Source organism: Solea senegalensis, linkage group LG1, assembly GCF_019176455.1.
Source record: "Solea senegalensis isolate Sse05_10M linkage group LG1, IFAPA_SoseM_1, whole genome shotgun sequence".
NCBI classification, from domain to species: domain Eukaryota; kingdom Metazoa; phylum Chordata; class Actinopteri; order Pleuronectiformes; family Soleidae; genus Solea; species Solea senegalensis.
The window spans coordinates 38,193,159-38,210,217 of NC_058021.1; the positions used below are offsets into that span (position 1 = coordinate 38,193,159).

The 17,059-nt window shown below is 41.6% G+C and overlaps 1 protein-coding gene and 1 pseudogene across 2 annotated transcripts; one reads left to right on the forward strand and one right to left on the reverse strand.

Moving 5' to 3' along the window:
- The first annotated feature begins 228 nt into the window (after positions 1-228).
- Positions 229-5,382, forward strand: LOC122768299 (annotated as a pseudogene).
- Positions 5,383-6,900: 1,518 nt separating this feature from the next.
- Positions 6,901-15,271, reverse strand: ssr1 (signal sequence receptor, alpha). 2 transcript variants are annotated; one of them, XM_044039313.1, is made up of 10 exons: positions 15,109-15,271; positions 12,810-12,943; positions 11,753-11,849; positions 11,561-11,664; positions 10,768-10,926; positions 10,607-10,683; positions 10,138-10,216; positions 9,410-9,503; positions 8,968-8,982; positions 6,901-8,166 (listed from the first exon to the last, which is right to left on the reverse strand). In XM_044039313.1, exons 1-10 carry the CDS (start codon positions 15,176-15,178, stop codon positions 8,099-8,101), a joined length of 897 nt encoding a protein of 298 aa, XP_043895248.1. In that variant the 5' UTR covers positions 15,179-15,271; the 3' UTR covers positions 6,901-8,098. The 2 variants fall into 2 exon arrangements, with proteins under 2 accessions (XP_043895248.1, XP_043895255.1); XM_044039320.1 differs by lacking the exon at positions 8,968-8,982.
- Between the last annotated feature and the right edge of the window lie 1,788 nt (positions 15,272-17,059).

A 17,059-nucleotide genomic window follows, 5' to 3' on the forward strand; every position in this document is an offset into this window, starting at 1 on the left:
GTGAAAATGTCAGATTATCTTCAGGTTTGCAGTCTTACAGCCTCTGTACACGTTTCAACAGTGTAATCTCTAAGAGTAAAAGAGTTTAAATCCTAAAGTTTGAAATAATGGTTCATTCATTTGTGTTACAGGAAACTCACAAGCAAGTGTCATCTCAGTTCTTATCTCCTTATAGTTTCCATGGTAACGGAGCGTAGCGTGACGTGACGCACACTTGATTCTTGTCTCCAGTTGACAGTTGTTTTTTTAAAGCTTGTCTTTCAGACGCAGTGAAGTCGAGGACATGGCCGAGCGTGTGGACGGAGACGGCCGGGACAGAGCAGAGTCTCCGGTGTCCGTGTGTCTGTCCATGAGGTCCCGCCAGTCCACAGATTAACCTCTGTACTTTGCTGGTGAACGTGGACCCGGGAGAACAGAGTGAGTTGGATTACTTTTAATTTATTTGAAGCTGCTCCTGGTTTGTTTAAGGCACATTTAAAATCTTAAAGTGGTTACATTTACATGCTACTTTGAAGAGTTTTCCCCCTTAAAACAAGAATGAGTCAGAATCCGTTGCTAATGACAACGACACGTGTGTTTGCACAGACCGAGAGCAGAGTCAGTGAAGAGCGACTGGTCCAAAGATGAACCTCCGTTCTTCAGTCCTGCACCTGGACCTCCACACTGAAGAGACTGAAAAGTAATATTATAATAAAAATCATCAGCTCATTTATCAAACATGTTTGTGTTTGCAGACAGAGACCAGTGTCTTCACTCTTCAGCTGCAAGTCCATAATGAGCGACTGGTCCAAAAACCAACCTCTGAACTTCAGGTATGTAGAGAGAACCTCAAAGACCTGCACCTGTAGAGTGACATCGAGTCGATCCATTATCACGAGAGAGGGGGACAAAGATTCAGGGCTTATCAGAGACGAGTGTCGGGTTCCGAAATCTACTTAGAATTCCCAAAACAACTGCTTTACACGTCACTAGTTTGTGTGTTTGTGTTGCGTAGAAAACCTCGAAACAGCTGTGCTATGATGACTCCTGTTCCATTAAAGTTGTTTCACTGAACGTGTTGAGTGAATCATCATCAGTCATGTGATGAAACAAACATGTACCTGTGTGGATGAAGCCAAAGACAGACTCAAACATGCTCCTCCCACCTGGTTTCACCAGTCGACCTGTCAGCAAAGAGACAAAGAGGGAAAAACCTGCTGAGTCATGTTCAGTTGTACACTGTAAACAATAAGGTATGGAATCAAAACAAGAGGTCACATGACAACACTTGTTATGTGACTCAACTGGTTGCATCTGATTTGCAAGATTTTGTCAGCCATAGCCAACAGGGAGAGAAACAGATTGTGCATGTAATAATAAAAAAAAAAAAAGATCGAACGTCACTTAGCCAAATGGCGTAAAAGTACCATTCACATATATACTCAAGTAAAAGTATGTTGCAATAAAACTACTCCTAAAATTACATTTTATCCAAAAGGCTACTCAAGTATTTGTAATGGAGCAAATGTAGCGCGTTACTACCCACCTCTGGCTAAGGTGTATTAAAGATTTAACCTTTATCCTAAGGCCCTGGTATACCTCCGTGCACCAGGCTGCACGTGCAATTCAGATTTTGGAACCGCACGTACAGAGCGTGTTGGGTGTGCGTGTACAGCACAAACCGTAGTATAGGAGTATTAAGCCTCGCTCACCAAGCACAAAATAACATTTCAACAACAGAGGATTGTCATCTGACCCTCGAACCGGTGGACATCCCGACGTGACAGACCTTTCAGCTGTGAGCTGCTCGAACCAGACACGTCTTGAGGGAGCTGTAGCATCGCACTCTTTGGTAGGAATGTGTCCTAGTCCCTGCGTTCAGACTTGTACCGCCACCGGATGGTGAAATGGGATACTACAGGACCCTGACACGCAAGTATACCAGGGTCCACGATATGCAACACACAATTCGTCATGTGTGCAGAAGTATACCAGGGGCTTTAGGTCCCAACCTGCACTATCTCTAACAGGCGACAACAATAATCCAATAATAATTCACATTGTTAAGTACATACCTCTTAAATGTCTATCGAGGTGTCTTCCCTCTCCTCTCATCCTTCACTGCTGTATGTCTCCATCATTAACTTAAAAAGTGTCTTCACAGAGCGGAGACGAGTCCAGACTCTGAGGAGCTGCAGGCGTCCTGGTGCAGTTTGCATAGAACATACTGGGAGCAGTCTGGTCCATCAGGAGACTCCTGTTGTCCTCAGTGTGGACAAAGATCCGGAACGACAACCAGTCAGACCATCACTGGACTGAGTAAGACTGAACATCTGCTACTGATCTGTTGAACAGCACTGACTTGTAGATGGATAACAAGCTTCTGTTGAGACCTGTTGTTTACCATCTAAACTACTAAATGACCCGGGTCACTGAGAACTTTGACACAATTCCTTTTGGCCGTTCTTATGCCTGCGTCAGCCAGTGGTTGCCCAGAGGATTCATGCTTTCTGTTTGTCGGTCCGTCAGAATATCATTGAAAGCATTGCAAGAACATCTGGACAGAGTCCTTTTACATTTGGCACAAATATTAACTTGAAGGATGACCTGTGTAGAGAGTGAATGGTTGCTTGAGTGAGTGAGTGTGTTAGCCCTGTGAGGACTGGTGACCTGTCCAGGGTGTGACCTCGCCTTTAATCCCATGTCAGCTGGGATTGGCTCCAGCTCCCAGTAACCCTCATGTGGAGGATGAAGCACAAAACAATAAATGGAGTGTTCACTTGTTGGTCTCTACATCATTAACTGCAGGTTAGGAGTTGGCCTGTAGACACATAAAACCACAAGGTTGTAATTGTATTTGTGTAATGAATCATGGGCTGCTCAGATTCTTTCCTCAGTCTGACTTTGTCTCTTGTCTTTCAGCAGATGTTGGTCTGCAGGAGGTTCTAGATGAACATAAGATCAGTCTGAGGAGGAGATTTGAACATGTGACTGAAGGAACTGATGGAATAGGAAGTAGAACCCTCCTGAACAGGATCTTCACTGAGCTCTACATCACAGAGGGACAGAGTTAAGAGGTCAATATTCAACATGAGGTGATGCAGCTTGAGACGACTTCCAAGAAGAAGATGGTCCAGGACACTCCCATCAAGTGCAGCGACATCTTTAAAGCCTTACCTGACCAGCAGGGGCGCATCAGAGTCGTCCTGACCATCGGCGTCGCTGGTGTTGGAAAAACCTTCTGGTTCTTGGTGCAGAAGTTCACTCTGGACTGGGCCGAGGGTTTGGAAAACCAGGATGTGAATCTGCTGATTCTGCTTTCGTTCCGGGAGCTGAACCTGATCAGAGATCAGCAGCACAGTCTTCTCACGCTGCTCCATGTTTTCCATCCAACATTAGAGAAGGTCAGAGCAGAGAAGCTCGCTGTCTGTAAACTTTTTTACTTCATCTTTGACGGCCTGGATGAAAGCAGACTCTCACTGAACTTCAACAGCAGGACGCTGGTTTCTGACGTCACACACAGGTCATCAGTCAACGTGCTGCTGACCAACCTCATCCAGGGGAATCTGCTTCCCTCGGCTCTCATCTGGATAACTTCCCGACCTGCAGCGGCCAATCAGATCCCTCCTACATGTGTTGACAGGATAACAGAAGTACAAGGCTTCACTGACGACCAGAAGCACAAGTACTTCAGGAAGAGATCCAGAATTGAAGATCTGTCCAGCAGAATCATCTCACATATTAAGACGTCCAGGACCCTCCACATCATGTGTCAAATCCCAGTCTTCTGCTGGATCAGTGCTACAGTTCTGGAGCACATGTTGACCACAGAGCAGAGAGGAGAGCTGCCCAAGACACTGACAGACCTGTACTCACACTTCCTGCTGGTTCAGATTAAGATGAAGAAGAACAAGTACGGTATGGGACATGGGAAAGTCCACAGGAACCGATGGAGGCTGACAGGGACATTCTTGTGAAGCTGGGGAGGCTGGCCTTTGAACATCTGCAGAAAGGAGACATCATGTTCTACCAAGAAGACTTGGAGCGGTGTGGTCTTGATGCGACAGAGGCCTCAGTGCACACAGGATTTTGTACTGAGATTTTCAGAAGAGAGTGCATGATCTTTCAGAAATCAGTCTACTGCTTTGTTCACTTGAGTGTTCAGGAGTGTCTGGCTGCAGTATACATGTTCCACCAACAGGAAGAGATTCTTGGGAAGAGATTGGAGCAACAGATGCTGGGCCTCCTCCCTACATGTCTTCCTGAAGAAAACCATGGAGAAATCCCTTGAAAGCAAAAATGGTCACCTGGACCTGTTTGTTCGCTTCCTCCATGGACTCTTAGGAAGCCTGTTGGGTCCACCAGTGACTGGTCCAGAGATCATCCAGATAGCCATCAGTGGCCTTAAGGAGATCCAAAGTGATAATTTTTCTCCTGACAGAAACATCAACATCTTCCACTGTCTGACAGAGATGAACGACCAATCGGTGCATCAGGAGATCCAAGAGTTCCTGAAGTCTGAGGAGAGATCTGAGAAGAAGCTCTCTGAGATCCACTGCTCAGCTCTGGCTTACATGTTGCAGATGTCAGAAAGGTTCTGGATGAGCTGGACCTGGTACAACGCATCAGTGGAGGGACGATAGAGACTGATGCCAGCTTTGAGGAACTGCAGGAAGGCTCGGTGAGTCCAGAGGTCTGCAGGACTGCACATGCTAATCCCGCGTAGAACACGAAGAAGAGAACCATGTTTACTGAAAAACAAAACAGCTCCAACTCTAATAAACTAAATCCACACGACACAAACAAAAGACCAGTTTAGCTGTGTGCTAACAATGCAACACGTAGCCTATGATCAACAACAGAAGATAAAACTGCGTCCTAACAGTAACGTGCGTTACTTTCAACTTAACTCACCGTTTACATACAGATAAAAATTAAACAACACTGTCTGCAGGTGAGAACGTGAGATTTATAGTAAAAGTATCTGTGTTTACAAGCGGCAGCCATCTTGGAATCCGGTGTCAGAATGTCGACGTGAGGTTGTTCCATCTTCTGCAGGAATGAATTGTTCTTACACTTTTCTTTATCTTAAAGGTTGAAAGGGTGCGGTTTGACAGCGTTCAGTTTTGCTCCTCTGGCGTCAGCTCTGAAGTCCAACCCGTCCCACCTTAGACATCTGGACCTGAGCAGCAATGAGCTGCAGGACTCGGGAGTGGAGACAGCTGTTCTAATATGACTTTTGCTCAGAAGGCCAAGGGCTCCCACCACCTGACGGAGCTGGACCTGAGCTACAACAACCTTGGGTTGGCTTTGGACCGGGAGGAGCTGTGTACTCTGGTGCCCAATGTCCAGTGTGAACAGTGGAATTTGGACCTGGTAAACTTGCATTTGGTGAAAACATGACTGCAAATAGAGACACGAGGAAAACAATGTTAACATGTTCAGTAAACTAATTTTTTTTTTTTCAATGTCTGCCACGCATAAATGTTGATTTGTGTTTATATCATTAAGACTCAGCTTCTAAACTCTACACCAGTTTAAGTCTATGACATCTTAAGAACATGTTCACGTCTTTATCTCACTGTTAAACAAAATTTTTCAACGGTAGACTGACGTTTGTAAACAGCTCTCTCTGTAAGGTAAGGTAAATTGGAATGAAGGATTTTTAATGCCGAAAATTACAAAATAAGACATTTGAACTTAGTGATGGAGGCAGCAGTGGATCAACAACTCCTGTGTGCTGTGATGTTAAAATCACTGATTTTCTCTATGGGGTTTGGTGTGGGAGTGGTAGTGGTTTACAAACTTCAGTTTGCTGTTACAAAAGTCCTGTCTAAAATGAGTCGACTTAAGTCTACGATATGTTAAGAAGAAAAATAGAAAAATTAAAACAAAAAGGAAACAAGGACAGAGGAGAGGACTCAAAAAAGAGAACGAGACTTTAAGTGTGGTGATACGAGTCTCACTCAGAGAAAACAAAATGGCCGCCAGTGGAAAAAAGGAAAAACAAGATCTTAGCCACTTAACAGTCAGCTGATAAAATCAATGTCAGTTTATGTCTACGACATCTTAAATGTTTTATTTTGTTAATACAGCATTTAAAATTCATTGTTCAGCTTGACTTCAGTGACCACACGAGGCAGCAGTAAAGCAGCAGCTCCTGTGTCCCTGTGAGCTAAAATCACTCATTTTCTCTATGGGGTTTGGTGGGGGAGATGTAAACACGTCACCTCCATTTTGGGGCCAGCATTGAGAGCAAGTTCATATTTTGTTCTGCGTGGAGTATGGCATGAATGTAAATCTTTAAATACAATTAAAAGGAACCTGTTATTCTGAAAAACTAGTTTCCAAGTCTACTTTTACTGGTGAACACAGTCAATGTAGCGTAAATAACAAGCTAACATGAAGGCTAACTCACCACTGAACGTTTCAAGTAGGTCGAACTTATCACCACTTCTTCTACAGACGGGCGCAGAACACCTCCACCTGCTGGACGGGAGGTCTCACAGCACAACTTTTACTTTCTCAGATAACATTTTTCTTCACACAGATATGAAAGTGAAAAAAACTTAAGTGCCACACTTGTTTCCACCCCACTTCCACACACCACGTGAAACATCCAATTAAAAGATGCAGTGTGTAACATTTACAACAGCTGACCGGAGGAAACTTAATACACGTTTTTTTATAAATTTGTATATCTATTCTGGTCTGTGAAGGCCACCACAGATCTCCCACACACCCAAAATATTCTCAGAATTACTTTTCTCCCCTCAAAATTCAAGATTAGAGTCAGAATTCCATGAAGTTCCAAAAATAATCTTAGAATTCTGGCTTGTTTGGTTTCTCCTGCGTCCCTGCTCCTCCTTTATGAAACAATGAAGTTAATACGAATGACAGAAGTAAAGCAGACAAATAACATACAGCAAATCATCCAAGTTTATTCTCCTGCACATTTAAAAGCAAATGAACGTAAAAGCTTGTATGAATAAGTGTCGGCCCCCGTCGTCTTAGAAAAGAAGAAACAAAAATAAACGTCTGTGAGAAAACAACAGTCCTGCACAGCCTGTCACTCGCCTCACCCCCTCCCCCCGCCGCCCCCTAGTGGTACAAAAAAACAAAAAGGTATACAGTGAACAGCAAACCCCGCCCCCTCCTGTCACACAAATAAATTAGCTGAGTCATTTATCTCTCACACATTCTATCGGGCACTATTTACACCAGTGCTTCAGACACGTCCGACATTTTTACCGTCCGGACGAAAAAAAAAATCTGGTTTTAAAAAAAGCTGCTGGAGGAGGAGCCTAAAAAAGAAAAATCTGCGGGAAATAGTTTGTTCTTGATCGTGTTTTTTAATCCATGTGAACTTCGTACGCAAACAAGATGTCGCAAACGGTCCGAGAAAGTACAGCAAAAATCTGATACTCTGTGGTTGAAGATGTTGAAGTTTCTGTAAAAAAAATGACAAAGATGAACGTAGATTTAATTTCTGTGGTTCGACTGCATGACGACAACAGCAGTCACGACATTCATTCAATTAATCTCCCAAAACACTACAACTGAGTGTTGTACTCAGTTGTAGACGTCAAATTTTCATCTTGAATGACAAAGACAAACATGGATTTAACTTTTGTGATTCCAGCGAACTGAGAAAAACATTGATGACAGCGGCAGTTTACGTCGCAACGCTTTAAACCGTCAGTTGAGCTACATTTCTGCAACGACTCCAGGTCAATTCATCCCAAAAATCTGTTGATCTGTGGTTGTAGACGCCAACTTATTTGCTTATAAAATGACGACGACTTGCGAGTCGATAAAAAAAAGAAGAAAAAAAACCTTTGTCTCACGGTGATGACAAACAAACAAACCTGGGACAGGGAGATTTTTCTTCTCTCCCTCAGCTTCACAAACAGAAATTACACTAAAAGGGGCACAGAGTGTGAGTGTGTGTGTTGCTGTGCTTGGCACTGCTCAGAGTTTCTCAGTAGAGGGGAGCGTGGGCTCGATTTAACGCTCGCCACTGCCGCTACTCCTCCTCATCCTCCTCCTCCTCCTCCTCCTCCTCCGCTTCTTTCCACAGACGGGACAGTGAAATCGTTGCCATGGTGACGGACAGCGGTCACTCGTCTGAGCCGGCCGAGCGTTTCTGGTTCCTTTTGCGTGGAGATCGTCTGGGAGAAGCTTTGTCTGCAGGAGGAACGGAGAGGAAAAAATACAAAATACAGTGAGACGTGAAGGATGGACACTTTCAAAAACAGGAAGGTTCACTCTGACATGATCTTAAAGGGATAGTTCAGGATTTAGTGAAGTGTGATTGTATGAGATACTGACAACCGCGTCAGACCTGACTGTGCTGTGGGTGTCTACAGATTTTTAGCCACGAAACCAAGGTTTCATCAGTTGAAGTCTACGATATACGATCAGAACATGTTCACGTCTTTATCTCTCGCTCACTCTCTCACACCAAACCCCATGGAGGAAATCAGTGATTCTAACGTCACAGCACACAGGAGCTGTTGATCCACTGCTGGCTCCATCACTAAGTTCAAATGTCTTAATTTATGAGTTTAGCATTTAAAATCCTTTATTAGTTTTACCTTAATGACACAAACTGACCACACGAGGCAGCAGTGTCCCTGTGAGCTAAAATCACTGATATTCTCTATGGGGTTTGGTGTGGGAGAGTGAGTGATTTATAAACGTCTGTCTAACAATGAGATTAAGACATGATCATGTGACGTAGACTTAAAACTGAAGTTCATTGTATTAGCCAAGGATTTTGTTCAGGGTCTCGGCAGCAGGGGGCGTTAACGGCATCTTCTACAGCTAAATCTAAACTATTCCTATTATACCTGTCGAAAACATTTCCGCTTAGATCAGAACATGAGTACATCCAGGCAGAGAAGGATTAATTTAGGTTTTAGGCAAAGAACAGTGAAGAAAGCTCTCACTCACAAACACACACACACACACTGAGGGAGAGCTCACCTCGGCGACTCTGCACTGAAGCAGCAGGAGGTGCGACAGCGAGCAAGAAGAACAGAGAGAAAGAGGAAGGTGAGTGAACGTGTGCTCAGGTGAAGGTTAAAGTTCACACAGAAACAGGTGAAGCAAGAAAAAAGCTCAGTCAGCTGATTCAGCCAGGAGGACACACACGTGGAGGGACAAGGACAAACTGAACGCACTAAAAAGGTCCAATGAGTAACATTTAGGAGTTTTTGGGAAGATGAAAACAACACCACCACCAATTTAAGCGTTTCTTCTGGGCTTCTGTACTACCACAGAAGACTCTGGACAAGATCCTCACAGACTAACAAAAAAAAACACACTGTCGCGATTAACGCACGTTTATCTGAGGTGAAGTTTTGTGGATGTTCTGGCTGCGATTAAAAAGGTAGAGTTTGCAGCATGTGCATAGATTTGTACGTACTGATCTGGTTGAGCGTTTCCTGCGGTATCCAGCTCAGGTCCACGTCGTTGTGGCTCGATGTTCCCATTTCCACCTTTGGAGCTGGACGCCTCCTCTGCGCACGCACACACACCATTGATGGAAATGTAAACAAAGTTGCAACGATTCAGTTTTACATTGTCAGCCATTTTGCAAGTTAAATTTGAAATTTGAACTGTATAAAACATATTTAAAATAACGCTTGTTTGAGTTTTTGTTTTCCCAACTCTCTCCTCTCTGGTGACAAAGACGCTGATTCTCCAGCTTCCTGCGACAGTGCGAGTGAAATTACCATAATAAACACACGCTGGCTTTGATGTGCTACTTCTCAGCTTTCAGAAACCATTGGAAATTTTCCCAATAGCGCAAACCGTCAGATAATTACAGTGATACAGGGTGTCGTCTGCGACACACTGTGTTACAGTTAAAGAAAATGTACAACTTTACCCTCATTTCTTTCAACCTTCAGTGATGTTTTTGTCACATTAAAAACCAAGGTCTCTAAATTCCTTTATACAATAACAGCCGGTTTTTACTTTAAAATAAGAAACTTTCAAACAATGAGGAAAAAAACTCAAAATCCTGGACTATTAGCGGCTGCAGCCGGTGACAGTTTTTCATTCACAATAAACCAAAACGGGCAAAAATCGAAACAAATCATATCAAGTCCAGTTTTAAACAACAGACATCGTTAAACGATCAGTCTTTACCTTTCTGGACTCGAGCAGCTGGTGAAGGCCGACGACGACAAGCAGCCCGAGGCCTGACAGGAAGACGTACATGAAGATTCTGGGAAGATAAATAGGATAAAATGACAAAGACAGATATCAGGTCCTCGTCTTTCCAATCCAACTTTATTTGTTAAGCACTTTAAACAAACCACAGTGGACCAAAGTGCTGTACAGAATAAATAAAAGACAGGTGGGTGAATATGGGTGTAGAAGCTCAGACAGGTAAGGCGGGGCTAGGCTAATTCAGGGATTTAAGATATCATCCAAAATTTCAGGTGTGGCGACAAAACAAGAGAGAACCATGAGAAACCTAAAAGAACTCACACATACATTTTCACCACAAATTTGTTGAATTTCTCATTCGTTCAGACCCTTAAATTATTGTTGGTTTGTTGGTGGAAAGTGTGGAATGGACTTTAGAAAACAAGCAAAAGATCAAGTTACTCACGTCTCTCCATCGAGTCCGTCTTCTCTCTCAGTGATAGTGACTGTCTGGTTAAACACTGCATCCTGGAAAATGTTTCCCTGCAGAGAACGAGACACAGAAAAGTTCAGAAGACCTGAAATCCTTCAGAGAACCCTACATGTGTTCTCATACTCGCTCCTTACACTGGTGTCCTTGTAGTTAAGGTTGATGACGAGTCCGAACGGCCGTCCTCCCATCTGCTCCGCGGGGATGAAGGAGTACTCGAAGGTGGCCTGTTTGCTGGGAGGAACCTCGGTGCTCAGCTGGAGAGCCGTGAAGTTCTGGATGTAGAACTGATAATCCTGAACAGTGAACAACAGATCCAGGTTAGATTCTGCTGAACTGTTTATTTATTAGAGCCAAACAGACTTAGCAAAAAAAACACAAAAAACTTCAGTTTAAGCCTACGGTATCTTAAGAACATGATCACGTCTTTATCTCACTGTTAGACGGTTAAACCACTGTAAAACACTATTTCTGCCTCGTGTGGTCACTTTTTGTCACTGAGATAAATCTGAATAAAGGATTTTAAATGCCAAACTCTTAAAATAAGACATTTGAACTTAGTGATGGAGGCAGCAGTGGATCAACAAATCCTATGATGTTAAAATCACTGATTTTATCTATGGGGTTTGGTGTGGGATAGGGAATGGTTTATAAACTTCAGTTTCCTCTTGGAAAAGTCTGTCTAACAGTGAGATAAAGACAAGATATAGCATAGACTTCAGTGTAACAGTGATTTAGCACCATCTTCTGGTGAAGGTGCAGCTGCTCCTGATGTAAGTAGTGAAAACATCAATACTTTAGGCGATTGTACTAAAGAGTGCAGTGTTTACAAAAAACAAAATTGTCCCTTTAAACACCCATCAAAACAGTGAACAGACGAGAGCGTCAGCAACTCTGCCACTCACTGGCAGTGTGAGGTGAGATCTGTACCTGTGGGTAACGGAAAGAAGCATCCAGAGACTCCACGACAAAGTTCTCTGCTCCCTTATTGGTGAAGCCGAGCAGGAACTTGACGATGTTGTTGGCGGGAAAGTCTGAGACAAACGGGGACGGGACAGAATGATGATGAGACCCGGTTCACTTTTCTGCTGCTGCAGAGCAGGAGACAGCATACACACTTACCGTCTCCTTTGACAAACAGGATAGTGGTATCAGCGTTAGGGGAAGCCTTCATCTCTCCGACCAGAGCTTCTTCCTCCTCATCCTCCTTTTCTTCCGTCTACACACACAGGTTTACTTTGTGTTAATAAAAACAAAACTCTTTACAGATCCATCATCAAATAATGGTATTTACTTCCTTCGACATTTATTCATACAAAATGGAACGACAACCAAGGAACGAAACAAAATGTATAGTTTTATAATCTAAAACTATAAATAAAGTGTTCTGTGATTTTTCAGCTTCTTAAATGTGAATATGTTCTGGTTTCTTTGCTCCATATCCACAAAGAAATCATTCAAACTGATGAATTTTGTGTTTGTGGACAAAAACAAGACAATTGAGAACATCATCATTATCTCCAGGTTTGATCGACATTTTCTGACAATTATTGGACCAAACAACTCATCGATTAATGGAGAAAATAGTGAACAGAAATTCATAAAGACGAATGTCAGCGAATGAAAAGACAAGGAATGTTTTCTCACACTATTTCTAAGAGAATTTCAGATATTTTGAATCTTTAATAAACACAATCAACATGTCAATGAGGACTTCCTGAACAGTGAAGGACAGTTTCATGTCTCTGTCCACACTACAACAGCAATGATTCATCAATTACTGCCTACATTGTGGTAACTGATCAATTAAAACCAGTTTGGGTGATTTTTTCCGCTTCTTAAATGTGAATATTTTGCTCCACATCCACAAAGAAATTATTCGAACAATCATTCTGCATTTGTGGACAAAAACAAGACATCAATTCCAGGTTTGATCAACATTTTATTTAACTTTTTGGACCAAACAATTTGGATTCATTGAGAGATCAAATTGAATTAACCAACAACCGTTGCAGATATGTGCTGAACCGTTGTTATATTTTGATTGAAGAAAATTACCTTATGGTATACATCATAATATAATTGATGGATTGTAGCCATCACATTCACTAAAACACAGATATTGTGTAATTCTCTCTGTGATAAAATGATTGAATCGTGTGATATCATCAACACTCACTAATTCCGTGTTCTCGTCGTCTTCCACTTCCGCCTCATCATCCTCGTCCTCAGCTGCAGCGTCGTCCACAACGTCTTCATCCACGGCCTCGGCCTCCTCGTCCTCCGTCAGATCCTGAGCGCTCACCGCTGGCCCTGGAGAAGACAACACACACACACGTCTTATTTTCTCCACAAACCAAAAACATATTCACATTTAAGAAACTGGAGAAAGACTCAAACCCATATTAATCAAAATAGTTGACGATTCATTTTGTCATTGGACTGAATTCAAGCCCAGAACTCTGTGTCACATTTTTATTTTCACAGTCAAACTGAAGTTAAGACAACTTCCATTATCTGGCGTAAAGACTACACTAATATACACTGATTAACAAATGCATTATTAGACCACAACTTATTTTAGTAATCCTTAAAAGTGAATATTTTATTCTTATTTATTTGGCAAACAAACTGAATTCACTTTTTTATACCCAAATTTGAGCCAGCTCACTGGGCTTCTTCTCTGAGAACAGTCAACCACTCAGGGCCTGTCCACACGGAGAAGTGTTTAGGTGAATACTCACACTTTTTTTGTCAGAGACTGCATTTAAAGACCTGAAACTGTATTATTTGAAAACGCCTCCCAGAGTGAGGGAAAATCTCAAAAATGCCGGCCTCGCATTACAGTGTAGATGGCGAATAAGCTACTTCGCTAAGCTACTAGGAAAATTATGACGTCATATTCCCAGCTCTCTCTTGCGCCGTCATTCATCGTCTTGTGCTTTGGAGGCTAGAGTCGTCGCAGGAAGAGCACAAGTGAGACGTCTGACACAAGAATCAAGTTGAACAGTAGATCAGTTAAAAAGTCCTAAAAATTTGGCTTAATATCCAACAATTACCAGGGAAATGTCTAAAAATCACAATATTTAACAGGAGTCAGGATTAGCGACAGCAATGCTGATCATGAGCAGCGTCACAAAGTCTGCCGCTGTATTACAAGCGACTGTGTTAGACGGAGTCTGTGCTCCGGTCATGGAGGAAGTACTGAACAAATAGTTTTAATTAACTGATGCTAATGATTCAGTTAAACTGAAAACAACTGTTTTACATGTCACTCATTTGTGTGTGTTGCATGTAAAACTAAGTCACGGCAGTTTCATGCAGCCTTGCGGTAATGACTCCGATGTTGAGTAGGTACTATTTTGTAGTGGAAAACCGATCTAAACCATGCCGAGGCGAGCTGGGACCATAGGTGGAAAGGGGCTTAGAACATGTCCTGTCTTTAACTGCAAAGAAAAAGATCTTGAGCTGCAACTAATGATTATTTTCATATTCAATTGATCTGTCGATTATTTTCTCATTTAATCGAGTTGGTCCATAAAATGTCAGAAGACGTTTAAAAAATGTTTCTTTGCTCCACACAAAGAAAATATTCACATTTAAGAAGCTGAAACAATCAGAAATGTTGTTCACGTTTTTGTAATCATGAAAATAGCTTAAAACCGAAAAATCGATTATTAAAATAGTTGGCAATTCACTTAGTAATCGATTAATCAAGTAATTGTTTGAGCTCTACAGGAATGCAAGTAAATTTGACATTTTAATCAAGAAACACCATTGTGCTTTACTATCCTTTGTAAATCAGTATATTTGAAAATCCCCAGATAAGTAATATTACAGCTTTAAAAAGTCATTTCGGTTTATATACATACTGGTATATTAATAACCATCACAGAAACATCAAATGTGATTTTGATAAAGCTGTGCATTTAGCAGGGTATATGCAAAAAAACAAAGAAAATATAGCAGCAGTAACAAATTCAGACATTTAAACTGACAACCAGCAACTTTAGCATCTGCAGTGTGAGCTAACGTGGCTAAAGTGTAACAAGGTAACTACAGCTATAATTATGTTTATGAAACACGGCAGACATAATATGAAGTTACCATAAACTATACACGTCTATTAAAACCAAGTTAATCTTGATGTTTTTTATGTCTGTTACGGGACAGTTAGCACGAGCCACTTAGCTTCACGGCTAACAGCTAAGGACACGTCACGCTAAACTCTGTCCTGACATGAACAAGTAAAACATTCACATTAATATAAACGCTTTAAGAAAATAATTTAAAAGAAGAATAAGCACCACTTATTAAAATAAACGATTCATTTTTATTTTAAACTCTTTTATTTTTGAAAAAGAAGAAGGTGGCCTTTCTCACAGCGGCTAGCGAGTTAGCTGCTAAAACTAGCACGTGAAGGCTCAGTAGGCTAATTACAGGCTAACGTTGTTGTCGCAGGTGAATTAAAGTTTTACCTTTGATTAGCAGAGTTGCCGGGAAAGCTAACAACACCAGCAGCAGCAGTTTGGGCACAAACTTCATCATGTTTGCAGCGGGAATCAGTACGTGTGTGTGTCAGACTGTCAGGCTCTCTGTGTGTGAGTGTGTGTGTCTGTGTCAGTCGCCGAGCTTTTCACTCCTCACACCGCACATGCGCACAACAAGCTGACCGGAAGCTGCTGTGGCCGAGTTCCTTCTTTCTTCTTCTCTCCAAGTAGGTCTAGCTGCAGGCCCGAAGAGTATTTGGGCCATATTTGGAAACTAAATCGATGTGTTTGTTTTTAATTTGGTTCCGTAAATGTTTAAATGTTGTGTCTCTGTTAAGTGTAATAATGTATGACGGAGTTATAGGGGCAAAACTGAAGAATATGTTTTTAATCTTAAGGTTAATAAAGTTATAATATTATGAAAATAAAGTTATTATTAATATTAGTAGTAGTAGTAGTAGCAGTATTATTAGTATTATTCAAACAACATCTCAGACGATCAGCTGCTCCAAACTGCGTCAAGGCGAGGAACGCGGAGCATTTGTGAAGTTACATTTTGATTCACAAATAAAGAAATACTTCATTTTTTGTCACATCAGCTCCACATTAAGTTTAACTTTAATTATCTTTAATACCAGGACTTTGAAAAGATTGTTTGGGAAAAAAAAGAATCATACAAATTTGGAGAAAATGGCTGGTAGTGGTTCAAATAATTAAATAAATAAAAAAATGAATAATGAAAAAAATCATAATATTACGACTTTATTCTTATAATAATATTAAGACTTTATTCTCATAATTTTACGACAGTATTTCCATAATTTTCTGACTTTATTCTCAAAAGATTAATCATTTTTTCTCTTCAGTTTGACCCTAAATACTCCGTTTATTTAGCAAGGGGGGGCTATTATAATTTGAGATGATTCATTGTCCTAAAAATGACGCCTCTTCTCTTGCAGTACTGCTAATCTCCAGCAGGAGGCGCTGTCACTCCACAGAAACACCGGCCTCTCAGTTAAGTACCCTTCGCTCTCATCCTGTCATCATTATCCCTTTATTCTGTGTTATACAGTACAAACCCCCTTTTCCTTCACTTCTGTCTCCTATTCCCTTGTTTACTCTGTCCTTTGATTATTCCTTATTCCTTCATTTTTTCTCCCTCCTTTTATTTGATTATAATGGTTTTTTTCTTTGATGTTGTGATCAATAAATGACAACGATGATGAAGAGGAGGCAGATTAATAAAAACAACCAGTTCATCACATAATGTGTGAATGTTATCAGAGTGTGTGTGTGTGTGTGTGTGTGTGTGTGTGTGTGTTATCAGCGAGCGTCAGGCGGCCTCTCTGCTTTGTTTTTAGGTCACTTTTACATCGACTCTCCTTAAATCAGTCTGAAAGCAGCTCGGCTCTAAAATAGAAACAATTAGTGTGGGCTTGACATTCAACTCTTCCTCTCTCTTTCATTCCTTCCTCTCTTTCTCTTACTTTCTTTCTTTCTTTTATAGTTTTTGTCTCTTTCGGAGAAGTAGGACGTGTGTGCGCGTGAGCAGAGCGATGCCTCATCAGCACTTTAGCTCCATTCAAGGACGTCAACGCAGAGCTTTTTTACGATCAGATTATCCTTCGTTAGTGTGTGTGTGTGCGTGTTCTCTGTCATAAACACTGACCTTGTCAGGACCAGTTGTCCTCATGGACACCAAAACCTGGTCCTAATGAGGCAGAATGAAGGACTGAGATTTTAATTTGCGGTTAGGTTAAGGTTAGGGTTAGTCATTAACTGGTATAGTGATTAGTGATAACACTTTGTTTAGTCTGTATCATGTGTGTGTGTGTGTGTGTGTCCCTCGTCTTTAAATTGCCATAAATATTGATCAGAATCTGGTTTGACCAATGAATAAAAACCACATCATCAATTCTGCAGGTGAGTGTTAACTTCG

What these genes read in the sequence shown, in the direction of transcription:
- ssr1 (XM_044039313.1), bottom strand. Translation starts at nt 15,178, where the DNA reads ATGATGAAGTTTGTGCCCAAACTGCTGCTGCTGGTGTTGTTAGCTTTC. An exon ending in CTTCTTTCCGTTACCCACAG is followed by an intron (nt 10,927 to 11,560) that starts GTACAGATCTCA and finishes TTCACTGTTCAG; the next exon opens with GATTATCAGTTCTACATCCA. An exon ending in AGCTGCTCGAGTCCAGAAAG is followed by an intron (nt 9,504 to 10,137) that starts GTAAAGACTGAT and finishes GTGCGTGCGCAG; the next exon opens with AGGAGGCGTCCAGCTCCAAA.